An 18614-nucleotide genomic window follows, 5' to 3' on the forward strand; every position below is an offset into this window, starting at 1 on the left:
TATTTATATTTATATAATGCTTTTCCACATTTCGTCCAGCAATCTCAAAGCTAATATTAATTACTCTTTAAGGAATGCAGTAACGGTTATATAGGCAAACACAACAGCCCTTCTACATCAGTATTGTCCCACAAGCAATGAGATGAATGACCATTTTTCTGTGTGTGCTGTTGGCTGATGGAAAAATATTGATCAGGCCAAGGGAGAAATCCCTTGTTTTGTGCAGGAGAAATCAGAGCTCAGAGTGGCTGATGTTTTAGCCGTGTGCTTGAAAACATCTAAAAATGTTCCTAGCTTCTCCTCACTCACTCCCACCGGCAAGGCTCACTCACCTCCACTTTCCCTCCTTTTTCCCCCTGGAAGTCCAGTCAATCAATCACACACACACTGTCATGTATGTACCCTTCATGTAACTGTAACCTTCATAACAACACTGCCTACTGTATACACCTAAGAAATGCACACCTTGACCACAGGGGGTGAACTTGTGGGAGACACTCCTCACCTGGTCATCCAGGTATATAAAGGGAGGTCCCACGCAGGGTCATCACTTCTTGGTCCTGTGAATAAAGGTTCAGGTCACAGAGTGACCTTGTCTGCAGAATGTGCCTCGTGTGAATTTATAGTAGTGTGTAAGGACATTACATTTGGCGACGAGAAACCGGAATCAATGACTCACGAGAATGGCCACCGGTAGCACAGAGGAACGGTACTGTGTTGGTGAGGACTGGGACGATTTCATTGAGAGGCTCCAGCAGAGCTTTGTCACGAAGGACTGGCTGGGAGATGCAGCGGCTGACAAGCGAAGGGCGCATCTACTGACCAGCTGTGGACCTAAGACGTACGACTGATGAGGCACCCGAGAAGCCGACGGACAAAACCTTTGAAGAGCTCAGCAAACTGATCGGTGAGCACCTCAAACCAGCGAGCAGTATACACATGGCCCGACACCGATTCTATACACACCGACGTCGGGAAGGACAGAGCATACTTTGGGAATGCAGAGCAGACTTCGTTGCGGACCTTCGGCGCTTGGCCAGCCTCTGTAAGTTCACAGACTCCTGCAGGGGGGAGATGTTAAGGGATTTCTTTATTGAGGGCATTGGTCATGCTGGGATTTTCAGAATGCTCATTGAGACCAAGGACTTGACCTTGGAAGCGGCGGCATTGATGGCTCAGACCTTCATGGCGGGGGAAGAGGAAACCAAGATAATATACGCGCGCAACTCTGCCTCCAACGTGGCGATGGATCAGGGAGTTAACATTGTAAACGTGACTCAGAACCTCGCAGGCAGGCAAGGGCAATTCGACACCACCCAGGCAGCAATAGACTCTAGAGTGGGTCCTCAATAGAGACAATGGCAGGTTGAACGGACATTTACACCATCACAGTGGACAATGCGACCCGGGATGGGGCCATTGACACCCATTAACAGAGTGCTCAAGAGTAATCAAAGAGACAATCAGAGAGGAATGACTGGTAACAGCCCTTTTGTTCACAACGATCTCAGCTCATGCTGGAGGTGCGGGGGCAGAAAATGCTTCAAAAACCTGTAGATTTCAATGATTTACCTGTAGAAATTGTAACTTCAGTGGACATTTAGCCAGAATGTGCAGGAAGCCCGCAGCGAGGCTAATTTATGAGGCAGATGAACCAGAAGAGGGGTCTGCAAGGCAGGTTGATGCTTGGGACAAAGCAATGGACACTGAAGTTCAGCGGGTTCATGTGGCAAACATCCACAGCTCATATACCAAAACGCCACCTATGATGATGAAAGTTCTATTAAATGGCATCTGCATGGAGCTGGACACAGGGGCCAGCCAGTAACTTATGAGTGTCCAACAATTCGAGAAACTATGGCCACTCAGAGCTAGCAGACCCAAACTAGAACGCATTGACATGCAATTACTGACGTACACCAAAGAGATCATCCCAGTGCTAGGCAGTGCAATGTTGGTAGTCACACATAATAGATCAGAGAACCGGCTGCCACTCTGGATTGTCCCGGGAAATGGCCCCGCGCTAGCCGAGATGAACTGGAAATGGGGGGATGTGCACGCCATTTCATCTGTGGAGCGAAGTTCATGCTCACAGGTCCTACAGAAATTTGAGTCACTATTTCAACCTGGTGTCGGGACTTTCAAAGGTACCAAAGTAGTGATACGCCTCACCCCCGGACGCCAGACCAGTGCACCACAAAACCAGAGCTGTGCCGTATGTGATGTGAGAGAAAATTGAGAGTGAGTTGGACAGGTTGCTAAGAGAGGGTATAATTTCACCTGTTGAATTCAGCGACTGGGCAAGCACCATCGTCCCTGTCCTAAAAACGGATGGCTTGGTCAGGATCTGTGGCGACTACAAGGCCACAATCAACCGAGTGTCACTACAAGACCAATACCTCCTTCCGAGAGCGGAGGATCTTTTTGCCACGCTGGCAGGCGGCAAGCTGTTCACCAAGTTGGACCTCACTTCAGCCTACATGACCCAGGAACTGGCCGAAGAATCCAAGCTACTGACCACCATCACCACTAACAAGGGGCTGTTGGTCTACAACAAGTGTCCGTTTGGCATTCGATTAGCGGCCGCTATCTTACAAAGGAACATGGAAAGCCTGCTCAAATCCATCCCTTGAACAATCGTATTTCAGGACAACATCCTTATCACAGGTCGAGACACCGAGGAACACCTCCACAACCTGGAGGAGGTGTTACGCCGACTGGACTTGGTAGGCCTGCGACTAAAGAAGTCCAAGTGTGTGTTTTTGGCCCCAGAGGTCGAGTTTTTGGGCAGGATGGTTGCCGCAGACGGGATACGGCCTACCGAATCCAAAACGGAGGCGATTCGTCGTGCGCCCAGGCCCGGCAACACACCGGAGTTACGTTCATTTCTGGGACTCTTGAACTATTTTGGGAACTTTCTGCCGAACTTAAGCACATTGTTGGAGCTGCTACACGTGCTCCTGCGTAAGGGTTGCGATTGGTTCTGGGGGGACTGTCAGGAACGGGCTTTCAATCGGGCGCCGAACCTGCTTTGTTCTAAAAAGCTGTTGACTCTGTACAACCCCTGTAAGAAATTGGTTTTGACATGTATCATCCTATGGGGTTGGGTGCATTTTGCAGCAGAGTAATGATGAGGGCCAACTCCAACCCGTGGCTTATGCCTCCAGGTCGCTCTCCCAAGCAGAACGGGGATATGGGATGGTTGAAAAGGAAGCACTCGCATGTGTCTACAGGGTGAAAAAGATGCACCAGTACCTTTTTGGCAGAAGGTTCGAGTTGGCAACGGACCACAAGCTGTTAAAATCCCTGTTGTCAGACAGCAAAGCTGTCAATGCCAATGCGTCAGCTCGCATACAGCAATGGGCTCTCACACTGGCTGCGTATGACTACACCATACGGCACCAGCCAGGCACCGAAAATTGCGCTGACGCGCTCAGCAGCCTTCCACTGGCCACCACTGAGGGGGCAGCAGAGAAAAGTGCTGAGATGGTCATGGCCATTGAAACCTTTGACAGCGCAGCCTCCCCCATCACAGCCTGCCAGATCAAAATCTGGACCAACAGAGACCCCCTCCTATCCTTGATTAAGAAATGTGTCCTGACTAGAGATTGGGCGTCCACACACGGAGCATGCCCTGAGGAGGTCAGACCGTTTCACAGACGGATGGATGAGCTCTCTATCCAAGCTGACTGCCTACTATGGGGCAGCCGGGTAGTCATGCCCCAGAAAGGAAGGGAAGCATTCATCAGGGAACTCCACAGCGAGCACCCAGGCATCGTGCTAATGAAGGCCATTGCCCGGTCACATGTATGGTGGCCGGGAATTGACTCAGACCTGGAACACTTTGTTCGCAGGTGCATGACGTGTGCCCAGCTGGGCAATGCCCCCAGGGAGGCCCCACTCAGCCTGTGGCCCTAGCCCACCAGGCCATGGTCACGTATTCACGTAGACTACGTGGGCCCGTTCATGGGAAAAATGTTCCTCGTTGTTGTTGATGCGTACTCGAAATGGATCGAGTGCATCATATTGAATTCATGCACGACATCAACCACTGTGGAGAGTCTGCATGCGGTCTTTGCGACCCACAGCTTGCCAGACATCCTGGTTAGCGACAACGGCCCATGTTTCACTAGCTATGAATTCCGGGTGTTCATGTCGGGTAATGGTATCAAACATGTCAGGACGGCACCGTTCAAGCCGGCTTCCAATAGCCAGGCAGAACATGTGGTCCAAATCATAAAATCCAGGGCATGCTCTGGATTCAAGGGCCCTCCCTTCAATGCTGCCTATCGCGCCTCCTGCTGGCCTATAGGTCCCGACCACATTCACTCACGGGAGTTGGAACTATTCATGAAATGTACACTTAAAATTCGGCTGTCCCTCATTCATCTTGTCCTGTCAGACATAGTTGAGGGCAAGTGCCAGTCCCAAAATGAGTGCCATGACCGTAACTCAAAGGGGAGATGTATAGAAATCTGGACCAAGTTTAAAAAAAAGGTTCAGCATGGACACTGAGGAAATTGAGGAAGATCATGAGATGTTGCTCACACCACCGCCAGTGAATGAGCAACAAGAACATTCAGCAGCATGCACAGTCCCTGCAGCCAGCCCAGATAAACCGGAATCACCACAGGTGACAGAGACGCATGTCAAGGCTCAACAACCAGAGACCCAACTGCGGCGCTCCACAAGAGAGCATCGACCGACTGAAAGACTTAATCTTTGACCCCATAAGACGTTGGGGGGGAGGGAAGTGATGTCATGTATGTAACCTTCATGTAACTGTAACCTTCATAACAACACTGCATACTGTATACATGCACACCTTGACCACAGGGGGTGAACTTGTGGGAGACACTCCTCACCTAGTCATCCAGGTATGTAAAGGGAGGTCACACGCAGGGTCATCACTTCTTGGTCCTGTGAATAAAGGTTCAGGTCACAGAGTGACCTTGTCTGTAGAATGTGCCTTGTGTGAATTTATACAGTGTGTGACATTACACACACTGTTTTGATTTCCAATTTCCTGCCTTCCTCCCCTCAAGGTGATGGCTCCTGATGTGTTTAATTGCACGGACATTAGCAGTGCTTCAGCACCTTGCCCAAATGGTCATCATTGATGTGTGGGCGTAGAAAGTGAAGGTCGGCAGGCTGTTCAACGGTGAGGGGGGCGGGGGGCAGCGGCACCTAGTCCTCCGAATCCAATCTCGCCCTCACTTGGCTTCCACACACATGTGTATTCCAGCAGGCATCACTCTAACTGCAACCAAGGAGCAGGAGTCCTGGATGATTTTTTTTCTTACACCTTTACAGTGCAGGACACTGAGACCAATTACAGTCAAAGCAGCGAATGATACACACAAAGAGACATGACTGGAGACCATCAGTGAGCCCACCATTGTTGGCCCAAATGAAATCAGCTAACTCAGTATAAACTGGGGATCAAACTGTACCTTCCTGACCTGTGTGGCTCCGTGCGATATATTGCGTTTACATACTAATCCATCGGGGGGGCTTAATGCTGACTTTTTCATGCAGATCAGCATAAATTGCTTGCATGGATTTTAAATGGTTTGTTATTTACCTGCATGTTTTCCTCAGTCCCTCAGTGATGAAGATTCCTTCAGGAGATGCTCCTCATTAGTTGAAATTAGAATAAAGATTGAAAGTCTGCTGATCTGTCTTCTAACCAGGTTTGTAAGCCCTTTTCAGATGAACTTCTAAAAATGATTTTAGATGTTGACATTTGCATTATGACATCATACCATGTTTATACAAAGAGAACATTTTTTTTTAAACAAAGGAGGCTGCCTGAATATCAGTTTTTAAAAACAAAAGAATGTAATCTTCAGAGTCCAGGCTAACTATATGCTGATATCTCTTAAGTAGGCTCAGGCTGCGGGAATGTTGACATTTGGCTCCGCCAGCACCGCCTCACCTGTGTCGATGGCCTTGTACGGGACGGATGGAGGCTCTGCTCTCACAAGGCTATCCAGAAAACCTGGGCACAGGGTTGAATCCCAGCTCGGCTGGGTCCTGCCCTAGGTTCCTGTGAAGCACCTTGGGATGTTTCACTATGATAAAGGTGCTATATAAATACAAATTATTGTTGTTCCAGCCGCTCCAGCAGACTCCTGCCAAAATATCCAAACAGCCAAATATCAACGTTCCCGCAGCCTGGGCCTACTTCAGAGATATCAGCATATAGTTGGCCTGGACTCCGAAGATGACATTTTTTTGTTTTTAGAAACTGATATTCAGGCAGGACCTGTGGATACTTGTGCATGAAACACAAAAGGATAGTATGCAGGTACAGCACGTGATCAGGAAGGCCAATGGTAACTTGGTCTTTATTGCAAAGGGGATGGAGTATAAAAGCAGGGAAGTCTTGCTACAGTTATACAGGGTATTGGTGAGGCCACACCTGGAATACTGCGTGCAGTTTTGGTTTCCATATTTACAAAAGGATATACTTGCTTTGGAGATAGTTCAGAGAAGGTTCACTAGGTTGATTCCGGAGATGAGGGGGTTGACTTATGAGTAAAGGTTGAGTAGGTTTGGCCTCTACTCATTGGAATTCAGAAGAATGAGAGGTGATCTTATCGAAACGTATAAGATTATGAGGGGGCTTGACAAGGTGGATGCAGAGAGGATGTTTCCACTGATGGGGAGACGAGAACTAGAGGGCATAATCTTAGAATAAGCGGCCGCCCATTTAAAACAGAGACAAGGAGAAATTTCTTCTCTCAGAGGGTTGTGGATCTGTGGAATTTTCTGCCTCAGAGAGCTGTGGAAGCTGGGACATTGAATAATTTAAGACAGAAATAGACAGTTTCTTAAATGATAAGGAGATAAGAGGTTATGGGGAGTGGGCGGGGAAGTGGAGCTGAGTCCATGATCAGATCAGCCATGATATTGAATGGCTGAGCAGGCTCGAGGGGCCGTATGGCCTACTCCTGTTCCTATTTCTTAGATTTTACATAAGAACATGTCAGAGTAGCTGTGGATTTTGAGCCTCACTATTTTTATCTCCATTTTAATTTAAAAAAACTAAGGTTAAATTGATTGGAAAAATAGAATTGAAAAACCTCACCAATGCGATAGGGTTCTTCTGAAGTGAGCATTGAGGCAGAATAGAGGGAGCTTGACTCTGCATCTCAGCACAGATCGAAGTATAGGGGAGGCCATCCAGCCCATCCTTTCACGAAATCCTATCTTAACATGAACAACTTGCATTTATAGAGCGCCTTTAACATAGTTAAACATACCAAGGTGCTTCACTCTCTCTTTAATTGCACTATACCCTGACCCAAGAGTGTTTGATGCTGACACTGGCAACTGAACATGGAAAGTGTGGCATTTACCAGTATTAACATTAACACTTTGTAGAATATAAAATTAACAAAACAAATCCAAAATGTGTTTGTAAAGTGAGAAAGTTCCATGCGGCATAGACTTTGCAAAACTTCTCCTGGCTATTTTAATAACTAAGCTAACCAGGATCTCTTAAGTACAATGTGATGTGGCTTTATTTAATATTTTATAAAACTATGCAGTTCTGTGCTCCAGTGAACAAAGTATATTTGCCTTGAAGACATTGCAGATGTTTTTGCAGATTGCAGAAAGATGGACGCACGCCACGGACCATACGGCTAACAATTAGACGTACGTCAGCTACTAACAAATGGTTCAATCGGGAGAGTCGACAGTGTCCTGTTCCCAACCAACTAATGCAGAAACTTAACACAGGTGATGTTTACATTATAGAATTCTTTGATACAACTCACACAGCTTAAAGTATCGAGGTAGAATTATCGTAGCACGCTGATGTATACCTCAAGAGCAAGGGACAGCTTTCACCAATATTGTTCTAAAGTGAAATAAGAACAGTGAAATATGTGGAAAGGTCATTGATCCCACCGACATCTTTACTCTACTACATTAATTTTCCCAAATACATTCGACTACAATGTGAAGGCCCCTAATGTTCTTGACTCTACTGCCTTTTTGAGTGAATAAATTGTTCCTAATATAGTGGATCTCCTGTTGCTTTGCCCAGGGAAAGTCAAGACAAAGTGAATTTACTTCGGAATGCATTTGTGCTGCTGTAGTTATGCAGGTCTACAGCTTCTGGAGCTTACGGGCTCCATCTAGTGGCAGAAGTGTGTAGCTGTAGGTGTGATTGTGTGTCAATGATGATAATGCCCTAATAAAGATCTACATGACATACATGGCAATTTACATATTACTAGTTGATCTCTTGTGCACAGAGGGAGTCAAGACCAAATGCAGTATTCGGGTCAAGCCGGATTAATGGGAGAAGGGATAACTGAACCCAGGCAGAGATGGAGGGAGAGGTAAGGATGGAGACAAGGTTCAAGGAGAAGGGGATCACAGAAGCATAGAAATTTATAAAAAATAAAAATACTTGCATTTATTTAGCGCCTTTCACAACCACTGGACGTCTCAAAGTGCTTTACAGACAATGAAGTACTTTTGAAGTGCATTCACTGTTGTAATGTGGCAGCCAATTTGCGCACAGCAAGCTCCCACAAACAGCAATGTGATAATGACCAGATAATCTGTTTTTGTTATGTTAATTGAGGAATAAATATTGGCAGGACACCGGAGATAACTCCCCTGCTCTTCTTCGAAACAGTACCATGGGATCTTTCACGTACACCTAAAAGAATAGATGGGGCCTCGGTTTAACGTCTCATTCGAAAGACGGCACCTCCGACAGTGCAGCACTCCCTCAGCACTGCATTGGAGTGTCAGCCTAGATTTTTGTGCTTCAGTCCCTGGAGTGGGCCTTGAACCCACAACCTTCTTACTCAGAGGCGAGTGTGCTACCCACTGAGCCACATTTCAACCCATCGTGTCCGTGCCGGCCGACAAGAGCTATCCAGCCTAATTCCACTTTCCAGCTCTTGGCCTGTAGCCTTGTAGGTTACGGCACTTCAAGTGCACATCCAAGTACTTGAGAGTAGAGGGAATAGCAAGTCAAGGGCAAAATGGGGTCAGTAATGGTTGAGAAGTTAACTTAGCTGGGAGGGGGGGAAGTGAATCTACAGTTTCATCTTAGGGGAGGGGAACAGTTAGTGAATTGTTCTGCTCTCCCCCCCCCAGCCCTAGCCTCTTTTCAATTGGGTTTTTCCAACCCCCATTTTTGTCTCCGTGTAGGAGGATGGGTGAGGGGTTATCCACCTTTCCTCTCAGGCCCTGATTTTGTTCTCTGTGAGGGTGGGGGGAATGTGACAAGCGAGCCCCAGGTGGGCAGAGGAAATGTTTCAAGGACACCATCTAAACCTCCTTGGAAAAAGTGCAACATCCCCAGCGACACCTGGGAATCCCTGGCCCAAGACTGCTCAAAGTGGAGGAAAAGCATCCGGGAAGGCACTGAGTATCTCGTGTCTCTTTGCCGAGAACAAGCTGAAGCCAAGCGTCGACAACGAAAGGAGCGTGCGGCAACCCAGGCTCCCGACCCACCTGTTCCTTTAACCACTGTGACAGAGACTGTAAGTCCCGCATTGGACTCTTCAGTCACCTGAGAACTCACTTTTAGTGTGGAAGCAAGTCATCCTCGACTCCGAGGGACTGAGGAAGAAGAAGATTCCCCTCTCCAGGCCCCCATCTTTCAGTGACGTGAGGGAGGGAGCAACCCTTCCTTTGCCTCCCACCCTGATTTTACTCAGTGAGGGGAGGGAGAGGGGGCATCTGAAACTCACTGTTTGCAAATGTGGAAGAGGCAGAAACCTTCATTGCATTTATAAAGTACATGGATAGGCATTTGAAGTGCCGTAACCCACAGGGCTATGGACCAAGAGCTGGTAGTGGGATTAGGCTGGATAGTTCTTTTTTGGCCAGCACAGACCGAATAACCTCTTTCTGTGCTGTAAAGTTCGATGATTCTATGAGAATAACGCTCCCTTCTCTCCATCCCCTAATTTTACTGTCACCAGGGTGCTGGGGTGGGTGGGTGGGGGGGGGGGGGTGCAATAAGCTAAATTCTCTTTTCCCCATCTCCCAATCTTGCTTTAAGTGAAGGAGTTTGTTTCTCTTCTCCCCAGCTATCCAATGTTTCCGATCCAGGGCAGGCTGAGGTTTGGACCCCAGAATCCTGTCATCACACCACAAAGGCTGTGTGTCAATGATGCGAGGGCGGACATGGCGGGGGTTGGGTGGTAGATGGATTCCTAGTCTGCACAGGCTCCAGCTTAAAACCCAAATATCATTACAACACTCATGTGGACAGGCTGCAGATAGAGCAAGGGGGGAGTGAACCAGCATGTATATTGCTTGACTGACTATGGTTGACAGGGAGAGGTGGGACAAATAGATGGCAACATGAGAAAATGGGCAGAAAAGGGTACAGAGCAGTCGAAGGGGAGGTAATGTGAACACAGGGAATGGGCCGAGTCGGCTGCAGAGAAGGGTAGGAGGGTTGGGTGTTTGGGCATCGGTCGCCCTGGCTGGTCCATTGGATGACAGTCCACACAGGGACCCAGGTGATTGAAAAGGGATCCAGCAGCTCTCAGCAGAATAATTGCAAGAAAGCACTTCGGATGGTAAATATTCATAAAAGGTTTTTAAATTCCAATTATGCTTCAGTGCTTACCTCCTTTACTTATCTATACTAACATGGCTACTGGCTAAAGCTATGAAGGCTTTTAAAGCTGAGGGTGCTCCACAATGACCCTCAGTGGGTAGAACCTGCAACTGCCTGCAGGTTCAGCCGAATGCTTTGATGCTAACTCTCAATATACTATGTAGCAGTTGTTAGCAGCTACAGTTATGTGACAATTAGCATTGAAAACCCCGATCACATTGCTGCCTATAGGCATAATAAACCTTTGTAATACATTTTCCCCATTGAGGGCCTGGAGTTTCCTTTGCATTTGCACTCTCAGACATGGGCAATCTGGACACAAACCAATTACATGGCTTAAAAGATTGCGGTATTTTGGGCAAAAGAGGGTTACGTGTGTAACTGCAATACACCCGAGTCTCCTCAATCTTTCCAACCCGCTGCCTTAAAGAATCTTCTTCAACAAAACTCTCAAATGCGAGTCTCCCCAAGTTGCACTTGTTTGGAAAGTCTCTTCATATTGTGAATAATATTTTCAGGTGCAGCAGGACAGAAAGTAATTCTTCTGGTGTTTTATTGCAATTTTTTTGCATTTTACAAATTGGACTCCGTGCTTTCCTCGGGCCTCGATTATTTAAGCTGATTTATGCCCATTTTAAGTTCAGACTTATTCAAATGAAATTGGGAGAATACTTGGCCATTACCCAACATTGGCAAAATAGGCGCAACTTTGGGCGCTCTCGGGTCTAACTTCAGGGTAGCACTCCCAGAGGAAAGTCAAGGCCCAGAAATCTTTGTGTGCTAAATCTGGTGAAAAATTTGGCAGATGGAATACAATGTTGAAAAGTGTGAGGTTATGCACTTTGGCAGAAAAAAATCGAAGAGCAAGTTTTTATTTAAATGGAGAAAAATTTCAAAGTGCTGCAGTACAGCGGGACCTGGGGGTCCTGGTGCATGAAACACAAAAGGTTAGGATGCAGGTACAGCAAGTGATCAGGAAGGCCAATGGAATCTTGGCCTTTATTGCAAAGGGGATGGAGTATAACAGCAGGGAAGGCTTACTACAGTTGTACAGGGTATTGGTGAGGCCACACCTAGAATACTGCATGCAATTTTAATTTCCATATTTAAGAAAGGATATACTTGCGTTGGAGGCAGTTCAGGAAGGTTCACGAGGTTGATTCCTGAGATAAGGGGGTTAGCTTTTGAGGAAACGTTGAGGAGGTTGTGCCTCTACTCATTGGAATTCAGAAGAATGAGAGGTGATCTTATCAAAACGTATAAGATTATGAGGGGGCTTGACAAGATGGATGCAGAGAGGATGTTTCCACTGATAGGGGAGACTAGAACTAGGGGGCGTAATCTTAGAATAAGCGGCCGCCCATTTAAAACTGAAATGAGAAGGAATTTCTTCTCTGAGGGTTGTAAATCTGTGGAATTGACTGCCTCAAAGAGCTGTGGAAGCTGGGTCATTGAATAAATTTAAGACAGAGATAGACAGTTTCTTAACCGATAAGGGGTTATGGGGAACGGGCAGGGAAGTGGACCTGAGTCCATGATCGGATCAGCCATGATCATATTAAATGGCGGAGCAGGCTCGAGGGGCCGTATGGCCTACTCCTGCTCCTATTTCTTATGTTCTTATGGTCTCTTCATCACGTACCTTCGTCTCATTTTTTTCACTTATTAAGCAACTTTTTACATTTGTCAAAATTAAATTTAATTTTTCATTTGTCATTCCAACTCTAAATAATCTAAACATTTCTCTGTGTCATTAACTGCATCCTGCATTCCTGCTACTTTCCCTTTTTAACAAGCTTACAATTGATTTCATATATATTGAGTTAATATAAAATTTCAACACAACTTAGCATTTAATTAAAACCTTTCCTCCTCATTTTTCCCCCTCTTCTAAAAATGCTGACTCCTGCTGTGCTACAGTTCTACGGTAGCTGCAACCCTGGCGCAAGTGACCAGTCTTCATGTATAAGCTGGAATAGTAATACCAGCAGACTCTTTGGTTCTGGGGAACACAAGATCCAAGCAATAAAAACAGAAAATAGTACAAATACTCAGCAGGTCAGGAAGCATCTGTGGAGAGAGAAACAGAGTTAATGTTTCAGGTCGATGACTCTTCGTTGGAATTCTGACGCAGGGTCATCGACCTGAAAAGTCAACTCTGTTTCTCTCTCCAAAGACGCTGCCTGACCTGCTGAGTATTTCCAGCATTTTCTGTTTTTATTTCAGATTTCCAGCATCAACAGTATTTTGCTTTTGTTTAAGATCTAAGCTCCTTCCTATCCCCATTTAGCACCCACACACATCTACATTCCAACAGGGAACAATGGATAGAGATCAGCCGCAGGAACTCTAGTTGATTTAGATTTGGTTGTGATTCCCCTGCTGCCAAATAATCTTCCAGCACTCACTATCACACTCGCATATTAATAATGGCCACAGACACAAGTGGAACCATATCCGAGGATGGTGTCAGTACTTTTAGCAGCGGAGAGGAGAAAGCCTGTGAGAGAAATAAAAAATTATAAGACAAAGTATGAACAGAGATAAATTTAATGCAGAATATGGTAGCTCCTGTGTTACTATGATCAAGAATATTTCATCTGTGAAAAGCAGTTGGCCAAGGTTGAACAGTGGAGAGATGGAGGTTGGATAGATATTCTACATTTCTGGTTGATCCATTTCGCAAATCAGGGAATATTTATCCAGAAATTTCCCACATGAAAGGGTGGATTATGCGCAGTGTGTGCAAGTAGCTGGCTGGATGGGACAGATTGCCTTTTCTTTTTCCATGCTTTATTATGTGCATTCTTCCTAAATGTATATACCTCACTTTTATTCACTAGGTGCCTATGACACCGTGACTCCACTGGTTGACATCCTGATAAAGCTGTTTCAAAAGATGGTGAACACAAAGTTTAAGTTCTGCGTAAGCCTTCTGAATGTGTGTTTTGCTAATCTTGTTCAGCCCACATTGCCTTCCCCCATCAGAGGATCAATTGGATTCTATTTAACACAGAAATCCCCAGGAAAATTGGATGTACGTCCAAATGTGAAAGTAAGTAGACAACTTCTCCGACAGTGGAAAGGGTCTGATGATGCTGATGTAGGAGGAAATACTGCAGGATCCTTGCAAAGCATGGGAAGTTATCAAGAATCCGTTTCAGGAATGTCAGATGGTGTTGCTTGCGCTGATCCAAGCCTAACACTCCCAAATTCTAACCTACCACCTGGGATTGACCTTGATGTATTTAAAGAACTCCCGGCTAACATCCAGGAGGAAATTATGGCTGGCGCCAGCACTTCACAGGATCAACTGAAATGTAATGTTGGCGAAGAGCAGCCTGTTGAGAAAGCACTTGGTAAAGGCAACTTTATGTTCAGGTCACTAACAAAAGATCAGAGGAAACTATTGGTGCCCCCAGACACTGATTGTAATCCTGCCATTTCTAGTTCAGATAACTACCATCATTCAGATTTTCACAACAGGACACTGGATAACCCTGAAACCCAGTTAGAGCAGCGTGCTTTTAATGACAAAGCAGCCTATGCGCAAGACAACCAACCTCCTTGTGAAACCTTGCAACCCAGTAACGTGGATCCTGAGAGGCCCGCAGATCAGAACGCAGTGCCCTTCCCCTCCAATGTGGATCCAAAGGTCTTTTCAGAATTGCCTGCGGAGCTTCAGAATGAACTGCTGACTGACTGGAAGCAACAGAGGAGAGTGTCCAAGGTAAACGTTGCTAAACGAGCTGGCAGAGTAAGATCAAGCACAGGGACAAGGCACCCCAAAAAGACTGCCAGCTCCAACAGTATTCTGAAGTATTTTAGCAAGTGTTAACACTCAGGCTTTATGGAAAGTTGGTGTGTGACGCCGCAAACAGGATTAACTTTGAATAAAAATGTAAGACACAGAAATGACAACACTGGTGCTGGAAATTCAGACAGGCTACAAGATCTGTGTGGAGAAGGGGAATTCCTGTATCAGTGTAGTAGGCAGTGTTCTTCTAAAGTCTGAAGTTAAAGTAGAGTGAAGAGACTTTTTCCCCTTTGTGTAACTAATATCCAATCCTGGAGTACTTGATAATGACAGTATGTGCCAAAAGTGGAGAAGTGTTCAAACCCAAACCATATACGTATTTTATTTTCCTAAAAGTTATTTTTGTGTGATTATTTTCTTCCTTTTCCCATCTTAATCTCCTCTTGTCTGCATTAGCAGAGAGAACCGGCAGGCAGGCAGCTAATCCCTGGTATTAACAATGCTGCTCCTGATCAGAGCAGTAAAGGTGCCACACACCGAGAAACACTCTTCTAACAGAAAACAGAAGGAAGGAAATGTCTGTCCACTGCATGCATACTGTGAAAATAATTCCCAATTCAAGAATGGTATTCTTAAAGCCTGGAAATAGGTGACTCCTAAAAGCAGAAATATGAATTTTGGAAGAAAGAGGTTGTTGTATATTAAAGTTCTGTACTTTCATCTTAAAAAAGGTAGTTGTTTCATTGTACACTTGGGTCTATTCATACATGAAGGTGGAACAAGGTGTTAGAAAGTAATGTTCTTGAAAGGAGAGCGTTCCTAGGCATGTACTTAAGTTAAGTACTGTACTTTGATATCCTTGAGAAAAAAACATTTTATTTGTACCAGAGTGTGTGGTTCTCTTTGTGTTGCATTGCTTTTTACTTGCTTTTATTTCTGACTCTGCAAAAGCATATTGTATTACAGTTGTACTGTGATAATTGTAACTCATTGCATTTAAAAAATACAATTGACTGACTAAATTGTTGCCTTATTAAAAATGTCAGCATTGTTGTGCATGTAAAACCAAGGATTTCACCATTTTATAGAACTGCATTGAATTAAAATTGATTCTCAATAATATTGTTCCTGAATCAGGCAATTAAGCCTTAAAAGGGAGCTCAATGCAAACGAACAATAACATGAACTCATCTTCACACAATTCACCAGTGGTTAATTTTTTTATTGCTGGTTGATCTCCTGTGGCATTGCAGTAGAGAGTCAAGACACAGTGCATCCTTGTGAAGTAGAGCTGGCAGGCGAGAGATAACTGGACCAGGGACGAGTGAAGACTGTGACACTGGTGGCTGAAAGGCCAGAATGGGAAGGTAGAATCAAGTTAGAAGCTGATGGGAAGTGGGGAGGTAAAACATGGTTCGGGAGAGAGAAAACAGGGAACAACAGGGCAGTTAGCCTGATATCAGTTGTTGGGAAAATGCTGTAATCCATTCTTAAGGATGTGGTAACAGGGAACTTAGAAAATCATAGTATGATTATGCAGAGTCAACATGGTTTTATGAAAGGGAAATCATGTTTAATAAATTTATTAAGGAGCTCTTTCATAGTGCTCAACAAAAATATATTCCAGTGAAAAATAAGGGCAGTAAGAGAAGGGATAACCAGCCGTGGATAACCAAGGAAATAAAGGAGAGTATCAAATTAAAAACCAATGCATATAAGGTGGTCAAGGATAGTGGGAAACTAGAAGATTGGGAACATTTTAAACGACAGCAAAGAATGACTAAGAAAGCAATAAAGAAAGGAAAGATAGATTACGAAAGTAAACTTGCGCAAAACATAAAAAGATAGTAAAAGCTTTTACCGATATATAAAAGAGTGACTAAAGTAAATGTTGGTCCCTTAGAAGATGAGAAGGGGGATTTAATAATGGGAAATGTGGAAATGGCTGAGACCTTAAACAATTATTTTGCTTCGGTCTTCACAGTGGAAGACACAAAAACCATGCCAAAAATTGCTGGTCACAGGAATGTGGGAAGGGAGGACCTTGAGACAATCACTATCACTAGGGGGGTAGTGCTGGACAGGCTAATGGGACTCAAGGTAGACAAGTCCCCTGGTCCTGATGAAATGCATCCCAGGGTATTAAAAGAGATGGCGGAAGTTATAGCAGATGCATTTGTTATAATCTACCAAAATTCTCTGGACTCTGGGGAGGTACCAGCGGATTGGAAAGCAGCTAATGTAACGCCTCTGTTTAAAAAAGGGGGCAGACAAAAGGCAGGTAACTATAGGCCGGTTAGTTTAACATCTGTAGTGGGGAAAATGCTTGAAGCTATCATTAAGGGAGAAATAGCGGGACATCTAGATAGGAATAGTGCAATCAAGCAGACGCAGCATGGATTCATGAGGGGAAATCATGTTTAACTAATTTCCTGGAATTCTTTGAGGATATAACGAGCATGGTGGATAGAGGTGTACCGATGGATGTGGTTTATTTAGATTTCCAAAGGCATTCGATAAGGTGCCACACAAAAGGTTACTGCAGAAGATAAAGGTACGCGGAGTCAGAGGAAATGTATTAGCATGGATCCACAATTGGCTGGCTAACAGAAAGCAGAGAGTCAGGATAAATGGGTTATTTTCGGGTTGGAAATCGGTGGTTAGTGGTGTGCCACAGGGATCGGTGCTGGGATCACAACTGTTTACAATATACATCGATGACCTGGAAGAGGGGACAGAGTGTAGTGTAACAAAATTTGCAGATGACACAAAGATTAGTGGGAAAGCAGGTTGTGTAGAGGACACAGAGAGGCTGCAAAGAGATTTAGATAGGTTAAGCAAATGGGCTAAGGTTTGGCAGATGGCATACAATGTCGGAAAATGTGAGGTCATCCACCTTGGAAAAAAACCCAGTAAAAGTGAATATTATTTGAATGGGGAGAAATTACAACATGCTGTGGTGCAGAGGGACCTGGGGTCCTTGTGCATGAAACTCTTTTGAGTTTACCTGAAAATAAACATAAACATTAAACCATGCCACCCGCCTGGGTGACACAGCAGACATTTTCAAGGCCCCTTTTTTTTTTTTTCCTTTTTTTTTTTGGGGCGCTAAAATCAAATTTTTTCCAGTGCCCCCTATAAAAGGGGAGGGGGACACTAAAAGCACCGGCAATTAAAACAAATTAAACTTTAAAACGTAAAATCAAATTAAAATTTGGTTGCCGGGCGTGATGATGCACTCCAGTCCCTCCGGTGCCCACCTCTCGCGGAAGGCCGCGAGCGTACCGGTGGACACCGCGTGCTCCATCTCCAAGGACACCCTGGACCGGATGTAAGAGCGGAAGAGAGGCAGGCAGTCAGGTTGAACGACCCCCTCGACCGCCCGCTGCCTGGACCGGCTGATGGCACCCTTGGCCGTGCCCAGGAGCAGTCCTACGAGGAGGCCTTCGGACCTACCCGCTCCCCTCCGCACAGGGTGCCCAAAGATCAGGAGAGTGGGACTGAAGTGCAGCCAGAATTTCAGGAGCAGCCCCTTCAAATAATAAAACAGGGGCTGCAACCTTGTGCATTCCATAAAAACATGGAACACGGACTCTTCCAGACCGCAGAAATTGCAGGCGGCCTGGGAGTCCGTGAACCGGCTTAAAAATTTGTTGCACGGCACTGCTCCGTGCACCACCCTCCAGGCCAAGTCCCCGATGAATAGTGGGAGGACCCCTGCGTAGAGTGCCCTCCATCGGGGACCCCCGCCTCCTCCGGACGGCAAGATGGTACGCCATGGCGTGTCCGGACGGCCGGCGAGGATGGCAAAGTTGAGGGTGTGCAGGAGCAGCCCGTACAGGAAACCCCTCCGTGCGGAACTGAAAGGCACGGAGGGGATTTCCCCGAGGCGGCTCAAGTTGTGAGGCGCCGGCCTCCTTGTGCATGAAACTCTTTTGAGTTTATCTGTGAAAACATAAAACATTAAACGGTGCCACCCGACCTGGGTGACACTCCAGACATTTACAAGGCCCATTTTTTTTTTTTTCCCCCTTTTTTGTGTTTTTTTTTGTGTTTTTTCTTTTTTTTTTTGTTTTTTTTTTGGGCACTAAAATCACAATTTTTCCCCAGTGCCCCCTATAAAAGGGAAGGGGACACTAAAAGCACCGGCAATTAAAACAAATTAACTTTAAAACGTAAAATCAAATTAAAATTTGGTTGCCGGGCGTGATGATGCACTCCAGTCCCTCCGGTGCCCACCTCTCGCGG

The 18614-nt window shown here is 45.6% G+C and overlaps 1 protein-coding gene across 5 annotated transcripts in view; it reads left to right on the forward strand.

Moving 5' to 3' along the window:
• The window catches only part of poli (polymerase (DNA directed) iota), a 71423-nt gene extending 56122 nt beyond the window's left edge, over window positions 1-15301 (forward strand). For 3 of the 5 annotated variants that reach the window (XM_070862044.1, XM_070862041.1, XM_070862051.1), the window contains exons 7-9: window positions 5602-5693; window positions 7616-7749; window positions 13453-15301. In XM_070862044.1, the coding sequence (XP_070718145.1) occupies window positions 5602-5693; window positions 7616-7749; window positions 13453-14447 (1221 nt within the window). In that variant the 3' untranslated portion in view covers window positions 14448-15301. Of the gene's footprint in view, window positions 1-5601; window positions 5694-7615; window positions 7750-8270; window positions 8323-13452 lie in introns of those variants that run through there. The other 2 variants (XM_070862061.1, XM_070862057.1) reach the window with 2 other exon arrangements.
• Window positions 15302-18614: the final 3313 nt, after the last annotated feature.

This window comes from Pristiophorus japonicus, chromosome 2 (assembly GCF_044704955.1).
Source record: "Pristiophorus japonicus isolate sPriJap1 chromosome 2, sPriJap1.hap1, whole genome shotgun sequence".
Lineage (NCBI taxonomy): Eukaryota > Metazoa > Chordata > Chondrichthyes > Pristiophoridae > Pristiophorus > Pristiophorus japonicus.